Source organism: Malaclemys terrapin, chromosome 4, assembly GCF_027887155.1.
Source record: "Malaclemys terrapin pileata isolate rMalTer1 chromosome 4, rMalTer1.hap1, whole genome shotgun sequence".
Lineage (NCBI taxonomy): Eukaryota > Metazoa > Chordata > Testudines > Emydidae > Malaclemys > Malaclemys terrapin.
The window spans coordinates 65105853-65121884 of NC_071508.1; the positions used below are offsets into that span (position 1 = coordinate 65105853).

At 40.4% G+C, this 16032-nt stretch overlaps 1 protein-coding gene across 1 annotated transcript in view; it reads left to right on the forward strand.

Annotated features, from left to right (window-relative positions):
* The window catches only part of KIF18A (kinesin family member 18A), a 109687-nt gene that overhangs the window by 85996 nt on the left and 7659 nt on the right, over window positions 1–16032 (forward strand). The window contains exon 15 of the mRNA XM_054027137.1: window positions 15001–15493. Within this exon, the coding sequence (XP_053883112.1) occupies window positions 15001–15493 (493 nt within the window). The remainder of the gene's footprint in view (window positions 1–15000; window positions 15494–16032) is intronic.

A 16032-nucleotide genomic window follows, 5' to 3' on the forward strand; every position in this document is an offset into this window, starting at 1 on the left:
CCCAGAAATGTTTATTGAAATGCATACATTAATATTTGATTTCACTTTAGCAGAACAACCTGGCAGACTTAATTTAGCACAGTTTCCAGAAATATCCCCTCCTGCATGTATTAACATGAGTTCTAGAAGAAGAAGAATCCTGGCTATTATTTTGTCCCAAACTTCAATTAGAACTAATGCAATTCATCAATGTGTCTTTGTCACAAACCCTACTTATTTGGGCTGTGACTCATGATTGCTAAATACTGCGTTCTGCTTTTCACATTAATCTATACCTCTGTAAATCTCTTATGATTGTACACTTACCTCTTGATAAATTAGTTCCTCAGGGTAAAGTCTTTTGGGCAAACCAAAGGATGACCAAAACCTGCTGCCTCTTTTATTTGAAGTGACACTTTTAATTTCTTCTTTAAATCACTTTTGCACTTAAACTATTTATATATAAAATCATCTGGTAAAACAACAGTTGATTAATAACAAATTTTGGCAAGTATAGACTTAAAATTCATTAGCCAACCGCTGTAGATCAGTCAGTTCAGTAGGTATGTGCTCTGTTTTCAATGAGAAATTCCATTTTTAGAAATAAGCATTTTGCTCAAAGAAATCCAATTGGTGATGTCACTTCCATTGTAAAATATGTTTTACTCCAGTCCCTTATCTTTAGTGTAAATATTTCTATTGCACATCAAACATCTGAATATACTGAAAACACTAATTGTAGACTTCATAATGACTCGTTCTCGTATAGCAAGCAAAGGGAACAATTTAATACTCCTGACTGGGACTATTAGAAAACTTTTACAGTACAGTAAGCAAGAGGGGGAAAAAATCCATACAAATCAGAACATTTGACCAATTTTACAAATTGTCTTTTTCAGATGAAAACATACTTTTTATATTAACGTAGGTGTGCCTATCTGATACCTACATTCCAGTCAATAAGCCTAATACTAAATTTTGTTGTTTAAATAGCTCTACAGGGTAAATGCAGACAGAACCATTTCAGATGGTGGGATTTCTTCTTTCAGAGGATCCATTTTGTATGCAAATGTTTATTTGCTATACCACATAACATAAGTTTGATTAAATGTTTGCCATGTTGGATGGCCTTCTTTTAAGACTTTCTTTTTGTACCTTTTTATTTGGACATTCATTCAATTTTAGTTCATTATCTAGGAATAAGATGTATTCCCACCTACTATTCATTTTAATATACACCGTTTTAATGAATGGTCTTGTTAATTGGCTTCTTGGATGTTCGTCATCAACATGTTACGTTTCAACACATAAGTGTTTCATAAAATGTTTTATATTAGTGGATGTGGCAAATAAGAATGTACTGACTCCTTATTCATTCTGTTTGCACAATGATATATTTAGTGAGAAATTAGCAGAGTACACATAGACTAAGAAGCATCCATCCTCCCAAAAGAGGACTCTGGTCAATCAAGGGATAATATTACCCCGAAGTTGCATCATAAAAATGTTTCAGTTAATGAAATAAATTCCAGAATTACTTCAGTCCTTTAAATCTGAAACTGTTTTGCCTCTCCCTGAACAGATGTAAGTATAAAAGGAAGGCTGTGTAAAATGACCACATGTCTGCACAATCACCTGGATCATTCTTTTGAACACACAGCTGTATGGCCCCATACAGCAGAGTTCACACAGAGTAAGAACAGATTCTAAGATTTAGAAAATAGGCCAGTTCAACATCGTTATGGAAAAGTACCATTTAATCAATCTGAACATACACAACTGCAAATTGATTGACAGTGTTACATACACGAGTCTCCTCTTTTAATATGTCTTTGTATACGTTACCTAAGTATTTGAATCTCTTATTTGGACAAGACTTTCCTAGAATTGAGTGCGCTACCATTTAGAAAATAGAGAGAAGCAGTTCACATAGGTGTTTAAATTTTAGGCATATGGTATTTTCAGTAACTTTCAATGTGGTGCATCAGATATTGGGAGAGCATATAACAAAATAATAATAATATTAAAATTAGGGCTGTCGATTAATCGCAGTTAACTTGCAGTTTTAATTACACTGTTAATGGACTACCAATTGAAATTTATTAAATATTTTGGATGTTTTTCTACATTTTCATATATATTGTATTCTGTGTTGTAATTGAAATCAAAGTGTATATTATTTTTATTACAAATATTTGCACTGTAAAAATGATAAACAGAAGAAAGTCTTTTTTTAATTCCCCTTATACAAGTACTGTAGTGCAATCTCTTTGTCATGAAAGTACAACAGGGGTGGGCAAACTTTTTGGCCTGAGGGCCATATCTGGGTGGGGAAAATTGCATGCAGGGCATGAATGTAGGGTTGGGGCAGGGATGCGGGGTGCGGGAGGGAGTGCAGAGTGTGGAAGGGGGTGCGGTGTGCAGGAAGGGGCTCAGGGCAAGGGGTTGGGGCACAGATGGGTGTGGCATGTACGAGGGGGCTCAGGGCAGGGAGTTGGGGTGCAGGAGGAGTTTGGGGTGCTGGGCTTCAGCCTGGGACCGCTTACCTTGAACAGCTCTGGAGTGACAGCTGCGCACAGCGGGGCTAAGGCATGTCCCTGCAGTCCCTGGCGGTGGGGGCAGAGGGTTCCACCCACTCCCCTCGCCTGCAGGTACCTCCCCCGAAGCTCCCATTGGCCGCGGTTCCCCATTCCCAGCCAATGGGAGCTGCAGGGGGCAGTGCCTGCAGGCGAGGGCCGTGCGCGGAGCCGTCTGCCACTCGCTGTCCTAGGGACCTGCAGGGACCTGGTGCCAGCAGCATCTGGGAGCAGCGCGGCGCCAGGGCAGCCTTGGCGCCACGGGGGTGACAATCCCACAGGCCGGATCCAAAGCCCTGATGGGCCGGATCCAGCCTGCGGGCCGTAGTTTGCCCACCCCTGAAGTACAACTTAAAAATATAGAGTGAGTGAGTTTGTTTGTTACATAACTGCACTCAAAAACAAAACAATGTAAAACTTCAGAGCCTACAAGTGCACTCAGTCCTACTTCTTGTTCAGCCAATTGCTAAGACAAACAAGTTTGTTTACAATTACAGGAGACAATGCTGCCCTCTTCTTATTTACAATGTCACCAGAAAGCAAGACCAGGCATTTTCATGGCATTTCTGTAATCGGCATTGCAAGGTATTTACCTGCCAGATATGCTAAACAATCGCTTGACAGTCCTGATTAAGATCTTCCATGTGTAGTTACCCCTTGTACCGAGGTCTGTAGAAGAGAGTCCTCACAAAAAGGCTTCCAGTCACCACTAACTTCTTTACATGGTGCCCAGGTTTTAACTGCAGTGCTCTTTGCAGTTTCACTTGTTACTTTTTCAGCTTTTAGTTAGAAATGATAGCATTGGCATAGCAGGAAAATAAGAACCCTAGTACACTATGTATGGAAATGTGTCTTTTGGAAATATTTGCAGCTCACAGTTTGTCAGCCATGTTAATGTGCCTGTAAATTTCCCCTGACAAATAAGATAGTGCCATAATTAGAAGCACAGAACACAACCAAACTCCTGTGGATGGTGCTGAATCTGCATCAGGAAAAGAAATTACTGCATAAAAAACAGTGTTAGTTAGAACTCCAGTAAAGCCTATGCTATTCCCAACCCAAAAAAAAGTTCAAAGCATTTGATGGATGTAGTGTAATGGTACTTTTCTTATCTGTAAAGCAAAAGCTAGACAAGATGTAACTAAAAAACACCCTGATTTCGATGACAGAAAGATAGGCTCAAGGAATGTTTGCTGGACAAAACTGCTGAGATGTAGATGAAATGCATGCGCTTACAGCATATCTTAATAAATCATTGTGGGTTCAGGAATCTCCCATAAATTACTATCCTATCCTATCCTTATGTATCACAAGCCTTGTATTAAGCTGAACTCTATGGGGGAATGCTCATACTGTGTAGTAAGTGTTATACAAGACAGACGTTCCTTAAACTGCATTAATAATGTAATGACCGATAAGAGTGCCCAAAAATTTACCTGTCTTGCGGTACTTAGCTTCAGTACTATTCTTTCCTTGTAAGATTGGAATAACACAATGTTAAAGACTTCCCTAATTCACTTTGTTTGATACATTTCATGCCCATCTCATGTTTAATTTGTGCCGTAACTACTTGTGAATTTGTGTAAAGCAGCAGTCTGTTACATATGGCTCCTGGGTTCTATGAACTATTTGTATCACCATACTACCTCGGAGTCCTAGTCATGGTTCAGGACCCCCTTGTGGTAGGCCCTGACAAAAACAGAACAAAAAGACTGTTCCCACCTCAAAGGTTTTTACAATCTAAGTATAAAAAAAAGGAAACTAGATGTGGGCGGGGGGAGTAAAGGAAACCATGAGTCAACATTGGTCAACGGGATAGGCAGTGGTCTCAGCACACCAGCAGCCTCACTGTTGTCAAGTTTTTTGTAGGAATCCTGGTGGGGAAGTTTTTGGGGGATTTGAAAGAGGATTAATAGAATTCCCCAGAATAATTCCTAGCGCATATAGTTTAGAAAAATATCAAATCCTGGTTTAAAAATGGTCAGTGATGGAAAATCCACCGTGACCCTTGGTAACTTGTTCCAATGATTAAATTACTCTCACCATTAAAAAAATTTAAGAACATAAACATAAGAACATAAGAATGGCCGTACTGGGTCAGACCAAAGGTCCATCTAGCCCAGTATCCTGTCCACTGATAGTGGCCTAACAGGTAATGATCAAGTGATCTCTCTCCTGCCGTACATCACCACCCTCTGACAAACAGAGGCTAGGGACACCATTCCTTACCCATCCTGGCTAATAGCCATTAATGGACTTAACCTCTATGAATTTATCCAGTTCTCTTTTAAACCGTGTTATAGTCCTAGCCGTCACAACCTCCTCAGGCAAGGAGTTCCACAAGTTGACTGTGTGCTGTGTGAAGAAGAACTTCCTTTTATTTGTGTTAAACCTGCTGCCCATTAATTTCATTTGGTGGGCCCCCCTAGTTCTTATATTATGAGAACACTTTCTCCACGTCACTCATGGATTTTATATACCTCTATCATATCCCCCCTTAGTCTCCTCTTTTCCAAGCTGAAAAGACCTAGCCTCTTTAATCTCTCCTCATATGGGACCCATTCCAAACCCCTAATCATTTTAGTTGCCCTTCTCTGAACCTTTTCTAATGCCAGTATATCTTTTTTGAGATGAGACCACATCTGTATGCAGTATTCAAGATGTGGGCGTACTATGAATTTATATAAGGGCAATAAGATATTCTCCGTCTTGTTCTCTTATTCCCTTTTAATGATTCCTAACATCCTGTTTGCTTTTTTGATCGCCACTGCACACTGCGTGGACGTCTTCAAAGATCTATCCATGATGACTCCAAGATCTTTTTCCTGATTAGTTGTAGCTAAATTAGCCCCCATCATATTGTATGTATAGTTGGGGTTATTTTTCCCAATGTGCATTATTTCACATTTATCCACAGTAAATTTCATTTGCCATTTGTTGTACAATCACTTAGGGACCCTTGGGAACACCACTAGTTACCCCTCTCCATTCTGAAAATTTACCATTTATTCCTACCCTTTGTTCCCTGTCTTTTAACCAGTTATCAATCCATGAAAGGATCTTCCCTCCTATCCATGACAACTTAATTTACATAAGAGCCTTTGGAGAGGCCTTTTGAGTTTTTGGCTAGCTGTTCTTCAAACTCCTTTTTGGCTTTTCTTATTACATTTTTACACTTAATTTGGTGGTTTTTATGCTCCTTTCTATTTACCTCATTAGGATTTGACTTCCACTTTTTAAAAGATGCCTTTTTATCTCCCACTGCTTCTTTTACATGGTTGTTAAGCTACGCTGGCTCTTTTTTAGTTTTTACTGTGTTTTTTAATTTGGGATATACATTTAAGTTGGGCCTCTATTATGGTGTCTTTGAGAAGTGTCCATGCAGCTTGCAGGAATTTCACTCTAGTCACTGTACTTTTTAATTTCTGTTTAACCCCCTCATTTTTGCATAGTTCCCCTTTCTGAAGTTAAATGCCACAGTGTTGGGCTATTTTCACCTTGTTTCCAGTCTGAATTTGTCTAGCTTCAATCTCCAGTCATTGAATTGTGTTATACCTTTCTCTGCTAGATTGAAGAGCCCATTATTAAATATTTGTTCCCCATGTAGGTACTTATAGAATGTAATCAAGTCACCCCTTAACCTTCCCTTTGTTAAGCTAAATAGATTGAGCTCCTTGAGTCTATATAAGGCATGTTTTCTAATCCTTTAATCATTGTCATGGCTCTTCTCTGAACCCTCTCCAATTTATCAGCATCCTTCTTGAATTGGGGGCACCAGAACTGGACACAATATTCTAGGAATGGTTGCACCAGTGCCAAATACAGAGGTAAAATATCCTCTCTATTTCTACTCAAGACTCCCTTGTTGATGCATCCCGAGATCGCATTAGCTCTTTTGGCCACAGCATCACACTGGGAGCTCATGTTCAGCTGATTATTCACCACAATCCCCAGATCTTTTTCTGAGATACTGCTTCCCAAGATAGAGTTCTCCCATCTGTAAGTAAAAACATAAGAACTACCATATTGGGTCAGACCAAAGGTCCATCTAGCCCAATATCCTGTCTTCCGACAGTGGCCAATGCCAGGTTCCCCAGAAGGAATGAACAAGCAATCATCAAGTGATCCATTCCCTGTGCTCATTCCCAGCTTCTGGCAAACAGATGCTAGGGACACCATCCCTGCCCATCCTGGCTAATAGCCATTGATGGACCTATCGTCCATGAATTTATCTAGTTCTTTTTTGAACCCTGTTATAGTCTTGGTCTTCACAACATCCCCTTGAAAAGAGTTCCACAGGTTGACTGCGTAGTGTGAAGAAATAGTTCCTTTTGTTTGTTTTAAACCTGCTGCCTATTAATTTCATTTGGTGACCCCTAGTCCTTGTGTTATGAGGAGGAGTGAATAACATTTCCTTATTTTCTTCCTTGACACTAGTCATGATTTTTATAGACTTCAACCATATCCCCCCTTAGTCGTCTCTTTTCCAAGCAGAAAACTCCCAGTCTTATTAATCTCTCCTCATATGGCAACCGTTTCATACCCCTAATCATTTTTGTTGCCGTTTTCTGAACCTTTTCCAAGTCCAGTATATCTTTTTTGAGATGGGGTGACCACATCGGCACACAGTATTCAAGATGTGGGCGTACCATAGATTTATATAGAGGCAAAATATTTTCTCCCTTATTATCTATCCCTTTCTTAATGATTCCCAACATTCTGTTCGATTTTTTGATTGCCACTGCACATTGAGTGGATGTTTTCAGAGAACTATCCACAATGACTCCAAGATCTCTTTCTTGAGTGGTAACAGCTAATTTAGACCCCTTCATTTTATATGTATAGTTGGAATTATATTTTCCAGTGGGCATTACTTTGCATTTATCAACATTGAATTTAATCTGCCATTTTGTTGCCCAGTCACCCAATTTTGAGAGATCCTTTTGTAGCTCTCTGCAGTCTGCCTGGGACTTAACTATCTTGAGTAGTTTTGTATCATCTGCAAATTTTGCACCTCACTGTTTACCCCTTTTTCCAGATCATTTATGAAATGTTGAATAGGACTGGTCCCAGTACAGACCCCTCGGGGACACCACTATTTACCTCTCTCCGTTCTGAAAACTGACCATTTATTCCTACCCTTTGTTTCCTATCTTTTAACCTGTTACCAATCCATGAGAGGATTCCCTCTTATCCCATGACAGCTTACTTTTGCTTAAGAGCCTTTGGAGAGGGACTTTGTCAAAGGCTTTCTGAAAATCTAAGTATACCATATCCACTGGATCCCCCTTGTCCACATGCTAGTTGACCTCCTCGAAGAATTCTAGCAAATTGGTGAGGCATGATTTCCCGTTTACAAAAAACATGTTGACTCTTCCCCAACTAATTCATCTATGTTCATCTATGTGTCTGACATATGACATAGACACAGGACAATATGTTAGTTTTGCTGATATTTATGGGGAATTCCTCCCAAGTATGAGGTGCAGCCTCTGAGAAAGCATGATGGTGCTTGTTAACATTTTAACAAGTGGACAATAGAGGCTGGCATCATAGGCCAATTGGAGGTGTGGGTGTCAACACCTGTATAGCAAATGGGATGATAGGTAGGCTGGGAATTGGCCATGGAAACAAGTAGCTTATGTTTAATGCAATAGAGAAGTGGGACCCAGTGGAGTGATGTAAAGAGACGGGTGACATGAGCAAAGGGGATTAGCAGCAGCATTTTTAATGGATATGAGCAGGACAAGGTTGCATTAATCAAGGCCAGAGAAGAATGATGCAGTCATTGGAATGTGAGATAATGAGATCTTGGACATGTTTTACTGTATGGATGAATAGGAAAGGCTATCACTGGATACATCTACACTACAGCTGAGAGCTAGACTCAAGCTAACATGCTAAAAATAGCAAGGTAGGCATTGCAGCGTGGGCAGCGGCTTGGACCAGCCACCCAAGTTTAGGCCCTGAGGGTCAGGCAGGCTTGGAGTAGGGCAGTTAGCTCAAGCTGCCAACTGTGTTGCTACAGCCACACTGCTATTTTTAGTATACTAGCTTGAGTAGAGGTAATGCGAGTCTGTCGATCCAGGTGGAGACACACGCTCCCAGCTGCAATGTAAATATAATCTTAGGATATGTCTACACAGCCGACGTTAAAGCGCTGCCACGGCAGCACTTTAATGTGGCTGTGTAGTCACGGCTCCAGCACTGGGAGAGTTCTCCCAGCACTGTAATAAAACCACCTCCATGAGGGGCATAGCTACCAGCGCTGGGAGCGCAGCTACCAACTCTGTAGTACTATCTGCACTGCCACTTTACAGCGCTGAAACTTGCAGTGCTCCGGGGGGGCGTGTTCACACCCTTGAGCGAAGAAAGTTTCAGCGCTGTAAGTAGCAGTGTAGACAAGGCCTTAGAGATGTTGGTTGCATCTGCATAACAAGATTTAGATGTAGCCTGGATGTAAGGACCTAGAAAGAAAGATGTCTTTCCTCCTCCATCATGAATGATGTGAAGAAAGTGAATAAGGAAGTTTTATTTATCACTTCATATAATATAAGAACATGGGGTCACCTAATGAAATGAAAAGGCAGCAGGTTTAAAATAAACAAAGGAGGAAATACTGCTTCACACAACACACAGTCAATCTGTGGAACTCATTGCCAGGGGATATTGTGAAGGCCAAAACTATAACTGGGTTCAAAAAAGAATTAGGTTCATGGAGGCCATCAATGGCTATTAACCAAGATGGTCAGGGATTCGACCCCATTCTTTGGGTGCTCCTAAGTCTCTGACTGCCAGATGCTGGGATTGGATGACAGGATGGATCACTTGATAATTGTTTTGTTCTGTTCATTCCCTTTGAGGCATCTGGCATTGGCTGCCATCAGAAGACAGGATACTGGGCTAGATGGACACAGCCTAGCTGTTCTTATGTTCTTCCACAGCTCCTGTGTCTTTTCTCCTTTCTGGCTTTGACGCTTTGCTCTCTAGTTCCAGTCTTAGCTAGCCCGAGGCTGTGACAGTAACATTGTAAGCAGTGTTGACAACTCTCATAATTTTCTCATGAATCTCACAATATTTAGTGTTTTTCTTAAAGCCCCATATGCTAGAATCAAGAGATTACAATAGGATATTCCCTTTATTTCTAGTATCTTGGCCACTTTGCCTTAGTATTCTGTTTCATTTTAACTTGTTCTTTACTATGAATTTCATTCTGGTTATGTTAGTTATTTTAAAGGCATTTTTATTCCTAGCTTATATTTGCCCAAATAGAACCCCTGCAATCTGCTTTTTATTAATGTACTTGTTTTGCAGTATGAAATATTTCTTACTGTGATGAAGTTCAACAAATTATTAATGTTGGCAATAATTTTGTGTTCTCCACCTATCTAATTCATGGCTTAAATGCTCACATTTACAGTTAATTTAAAAGTGTTTTCTGTATTTAGTCTTGTAGAAGCTTCTAAAACTTGGCACTCCCTCCAAGATGTTTGTGTATCACAGACTTCCTTCCTAGTCATTCTTAGCACATTTCAATAACCCAGCATCTTACAGTAAGCAAACTTTCTGAAATTGGAACCTCATTGTCGGAATGTAACGGCAGACAAATAGAACACTAACCACTACTTTTTCCCGAAACACACACTTTCAGATGCATATAAGCTGCAGCAAAGCCTCATAAATTAATATTTAAAAATGTGTCCTGAAATGTTTAATGGATAGTTATTTCAAAGACTAGAAATGGATTTGCTGGATAAAGCTTTGTTGGATTTCAGAATATAAGCTGTCCAAAAACCCTTAAATGGAAGCCTTGGTCACAATTTTTAGTTGTGACAGAAGGTACGTATTCTGAATAAAGGGCATTCGTTTTACAGTAAAAATGTATACAGCACTTGACAAAAGGCCAAGGATGAGAGAGCGGACCTTGTAGTGAACTATAAATGGAATCATTAGTGCTCTTGCAAGAGCGCCAATTGAAAGTAGTTTATAAACCAAAAAAAAAAAAAACCTTCTTGCCTATTATCGACCAATGGGCTTTGAGAAAAATAGCTGTCTGTACCACAGTATGGCTATAAAAGATAGTGGTAGGGGAAATTAAATGAGACTGGGAAATTATTTTTGAAACATATCTCCCATTTATGCTACACTCAAACAAAAATTCCACAGCTGTGAAATGAAACAGTATAATGAAAAAAAGCCTGCTGAAAGTCTTTGGGTTAAGTTTAGAGGGAAGGGAGAGGAGTTATCTAGCAGGGTACAAAAAGTTCTAATTAGGAGTGTCCCAGAGTTCACTCTCCACTGGGGCATCTCCTCATGACTGTGTCTGGGGAATCAGCTCCCATCCCGTTACCTTGCCCTCATTATCAGCCATTTGTCATTCTCATTCAAGCCAGACTCTCAACCAGGTGAGGCCTCTAAGATTAATTGGCTCTATCTGGACCACCTTAACCTTTTCAAGGCCAATGTGGGGTGAACACCTCATAGCAAGGAATAGTAAGATTAAGAAAAGAGGATATTTAAACTGCCAATCATAAAGAACATAAGAATGGTCATACTGGGTCAGACCAATGGTCCATCCAGCCCAGTATCCTGGCTTCTGACACTGGTCAATACCAGGTCACTTCAGAGGGGATGAACAAAACAAGTAATCATTAAGTGATCCATTCCCTGTCACCCATTCCTAGCTTCCGGCAAACAGAGGCTAGGGATGCTTCATCCTAGTCTATCTGGCTAATAGCCATTGATGGACCTATCCTCCCTGAACTTATCTAGGTCTTTTTTGAATCCTGTTATAGTCTTGGCCTTCACAGCATCCTCTGGCAAGGAGTTCCACAGGTTGACTGTACATTGTGTGAAGACGTACTCCCTTTTGTTTGCTTTAAGATGACTAGGGAGGAGTATAAAAACATTGCTAGAGCATGCAGGGGTGTAATCAGGAAGGCCAAGGGATGTGAAGGGTAACAAGAAGGGTTTCTGCAGGTATGTTAATAACAAGAAGAAGGTCAGAGTAAGTGTGGAACCCTTATTGAATGAGGCAACATAGTGACAGATGATGTGGAAAAAGCTGAAGTACTCAATGCTTTTTTTGCCTCTGTCTTCACAGACAAGGTCAGTTCCCAGACTGCTGCACTGGGCAACACAGTATGGGAAGGAGGTGAGCAGCCCTCTGTAGCGAAAGAACAGGTTAAGGACTATTTAGAAAAGTTGGACTTGTACAAGTCCATGGATCCAGATCTAATGCATCCAAGGGTGCTGAGGGAGTTGGTTGATGTGATTGCAGAGCCATTGGCCATTATCTTTGAAAATTCGTGGCAATCAGGGGAGGTCCTGGACAATTGGAAAAAGGCAAATATAATGCCCATATTTAAAAAAGGGAAGAGAAAGAACCCGGGTAACTATAGACCAGTCAGCCTCACTTCAGTCCCTGGCAAAATCATGGAGCAGTACTCAAGGAATCCATTTTGAAGCACTTGGAGGAAAGGAAAGCAATCAGGATCAGTCAGCATGGACTCACCAAGGGCAAGTCATGCATGACTAACCTAATTGCCTTCTATGTTGAGATAATTGGCTCTGTGGATATGGGGAAAGTGATGGTTGTTATATAGCTTGACTTTAGTAAAGCTTTCTATACCGTCTCCCACAGTATTCTTGCTAGCAAGTTAAAAAAGTCTGGATTGGATGAATGGGCTATAAGGTGGATAGAAAGATAGCTAGATTGTTGGGCTCAATGGGTAGTGATCAACGGCTCGATGTCTAGTTGGCAGCCAGTATCAAGCAGAGTGCCCCAGGGGTCAGTCCTGGAGCCGGTTTTGTTTAACATCTTAATTAATGATCTGGATGATGGGATGAATTGCACGCTTAGCAAGTTCGCAGATGACACTAAAATGGGAGGGGGGGGGGAGAGGTAGATACGGTGGAGGATAGGGATAGGGTCCAGAGTGACCTAGACAAATTGGAGGATTGGGCCAAAAAAAATCTGATGAGGTTCAACAAGGACAAGTGCAGAGTCCTGCACTTAGGAAGGAAGAATCCCATGCACCGCTACAGGCTGGGGACCCACTGAATAAGCAGCAGTTTTGCAGAAAAGGACCTGGGGATTACAGTGGACGAGAAGCTGGATATGAGTCAGCAGTGTGCCCTTGTTGCCAAGAAGGCCAATGGCATATTGGGCTGTATTAGGAGGAGCATTGCCAGCAGATCGAGGGAAGTGATTATTCCCCTCTATTCGGCATTGGTGAGGCCAAACCTGGAGTATTGTGTCCAGTTTTGGTCCCCCCACTACAGAGGGATGTGGACAAATTGGAGAGAGTCCAGCAGAGGGCAACAAAAATGATTAGGGGGCTGGGGCACATGACTTATGAAGAGAGGCTGAGGGAACTGGGGTTATTTAGTCTGCAGAAGAGAAGAGTGAGGAGGGATTTCATAGCAGCCTTCAGCTACCTGAAAGGGGGGTTCAAAGGGGATGGAGCTAGGCTGTTCTCAGTGGTGGCAGATGACAGAACAAGAAGCAATGGTCTCAAGTTGCAGTGGGGGTGGTCTAGGTTGGCTATTAGGAAATACTATTTCACTAGGAGGGTGGTGAAGCACTGGAACGGGTTACCTAGGGAGGTGGTGGAATCTCTATCCTTAGCGGTTTTTAAGGCCCGGCTTGACAACGCTCTGGCTGGGATGATTTAGTTGGTGTTGGTCCTGCTTTGAGCAGGGGATAGGACTAGATGACCTCCTGAGGTCTCTTCCAACCCTAATATTCTACGATTCTATGATTGTTTCTCTATTTACATTTCACTGCTGCCGTCCCCTTTACTGCACAGAAAAGGTATTGTGGTTAAGCTTTAGTTACAAACTAAAATTAGTTTATTATTTGCTATGTGCTGTCTGGTCTTATAGTTTGTATATACTGTAATTTTGTGGCAAAAATGAGAGTTGTTATATTACCTATTTTTTTAATCAACTTTCTATCCTTAAAACATTTTTCGAGCTGTTAAAAGCTCTAGGGTAATCTCTGTGGGAGAAGACTAAAGTTAAGGAACGTTTCAGGTTGATAAACTCAAAATTCACTTCTAAAATTGCATTCAGTTTTTTCTCAGTCAAAAGTTTTTTCATCAGTCCTCCTGAATGAGTACTGCAGTTTAACATTTCAGATTATTTCCTGAGCAAGCTACGAACTACTTACCTGGTCATAAGAATTAAACAAGCAGAGTAGAGGTAAAGTGTGATTCTGAGACTGCAAATTGAAGTGAAGCCAGTCCATAGTAGGTGTAATTTTAAGCATATCTGAGTTTACTTCATCAGTTTAAAAGTTAAAATGAAAGTAAAATATAGGAACATTTCACTTTTATGACTGGCCTCTATTAGCTTCGATTTGTAACATGAGAATTGTTTTACTTATATTATAAACTACCCATTGACCAGGGTCACCACTAACCCAGCTATTTAAACAATGGTATATATCTTACACTGATTCTCCTTTGCTAACAACTTCAGCAAAAATAGGATCTTCCCTCTTTTCTCCCCTCAGTTGTTTTTGTTTTAAATCAAGCCATAATACTTTAGTCATTCCACTTTCTGAGGGGGTAAATAAAGTATTCTCTGTTAGGTGTGATCATGGATGTCTACTTTATTGCTTCCTTTGACATTTTAAAGATTTTCAGAAAACATTTAATTTTTTTAATTGTTTGTTGGAAATGGGGTTGTTTTTAGAAGAGTGACGAGATCCAATGTAACCTTCCTACTCTTCTTCTCTTTTCTTATTAGCTCCAAGGTTTCTTCCCTGTTCTCATCTCCTCCTCTACTCTCCACTTGTTATAACAATCCTCTCTCCTTCCACCTCATGACCACACCTGCCCCACAGTTTGCAATACTTACTAGAAGTCAGCCAAACTAACAATGGCTACATTGTGGGGGCAGTTGTGGCCAGGTGCTCTTTCCTTAAAAAAAAAAAATAATAATAATAATAATAACTTATGACTTAAAATCTTCAGGAACAACTAAGGTGTACAATAGCTAACCTGTGTAATCATCTGATCTTACTTGCGTTATCTTTATGCACCATTCCCTGGTCACTGTCTTCTTTCTGTTTTTTCGTCACACTCATCTGGAGTGTGTTGTTTGAACTTAGATTGTAAGCTCTTTAGGACAGAGATCTGTGTGCATGCGTGTGTGCAGCACCTTGCACAACAGAGCCCAAATTTTGCAGTACAGGTAACTACCATAATAGAAATCATTGTATTCTTTCCTTTAAATACAAATGTGTTAATTTAACAGAAGTTATTTCTAATAGCTTTTTTTTGCATAGAAGTTTATTTTTTTTGGCAGAGGAGGGAGGAAAGAGGGGCAAAGAAATGAAACCAGCTACACTAGTTTGGATTGTGGGTGAGTGGGAAAGCAGTGCTCTAATGAACAGAGTTTCGGTAAACTGCTAACTAGTCTTCACTGTGTTGAACAGGTACACCTTCAGGAGTGCCTTCAGAAGAAATCAAGAAAAATGCGCAACATATAAGCGAATGTGCAGTCCCTCCACAAAAAAGAACAAGGCGGAAGCTCATGAACTCTCCAGCAACAGCACAAAGTCCTGAAGCTTCTGAACAGTCTAGCCTTAGTTGCCTGGAGGATTCCCTCAGCAAGGAGGTCCGTCCTATTGTATACACACCAGAAGTTTGCAGAAAATCTATGCCAATCTTTTGTACACAGACTGTGGTAAAGCAACCATTACAAGTAGCAAGCCTTCCCGAAGTTAACAATTGTAATGTAGACATTCATTTCCCTTTGAAAGAAGAGTGTGACATGGACTTCACATATAACATGATACCAGAATGTGAACAGACAGACATGAACTCAACAGTGACTCTGTACGAAGGTACAAGTAACACAAATGACCCTTCTGCTGACTTGTCTGAAAAGGAGTCACACCTGTGCAGCAACAGCAGTGTTTTACAAAGGTAGTTATGTGCATCCGTGCATGAGGAGAATTCCTCATTCTTTTCCTATTCCTCTTTTCCTACATGCTTTGTTTTATATTGCTTCTTTTCATGCAATCTGTTTTAATTATACTGTTTTCTATTTTTCTAGTAAACTTAAATAACTAATGATGTGATTTTTTTTTTTTTTCTTCAGAAGTTCTCAGCATAGGTCAATAGTAAAATTTCCATTGACTTCAGTGCAGAGGAGAGTCAAGCCAACACTTAGCATTTTTCAAACTCCTATCCTGTTTTAATAAGACATTAAAAACAAACTACAAATTAAGTTGTTAAATTTTCTGGTCATTTTGGATGTATTTTGCTACCTAATAGACTGGAGATGAGGTAGAGGGCACTTACTGGGAGTCAGGAAAACTGGGTACTATTCCCAGTACTGCTTCTGTGTGGCTTTAGAAAAACTGAGATTCAGAGAAGTTAAGAAATGTTCCTATCTGTAAAATGGGGAAATACTAATCATCCTTCAAAGGCACTTTGTAGTCCCCTGATGAAAACTGCCATAT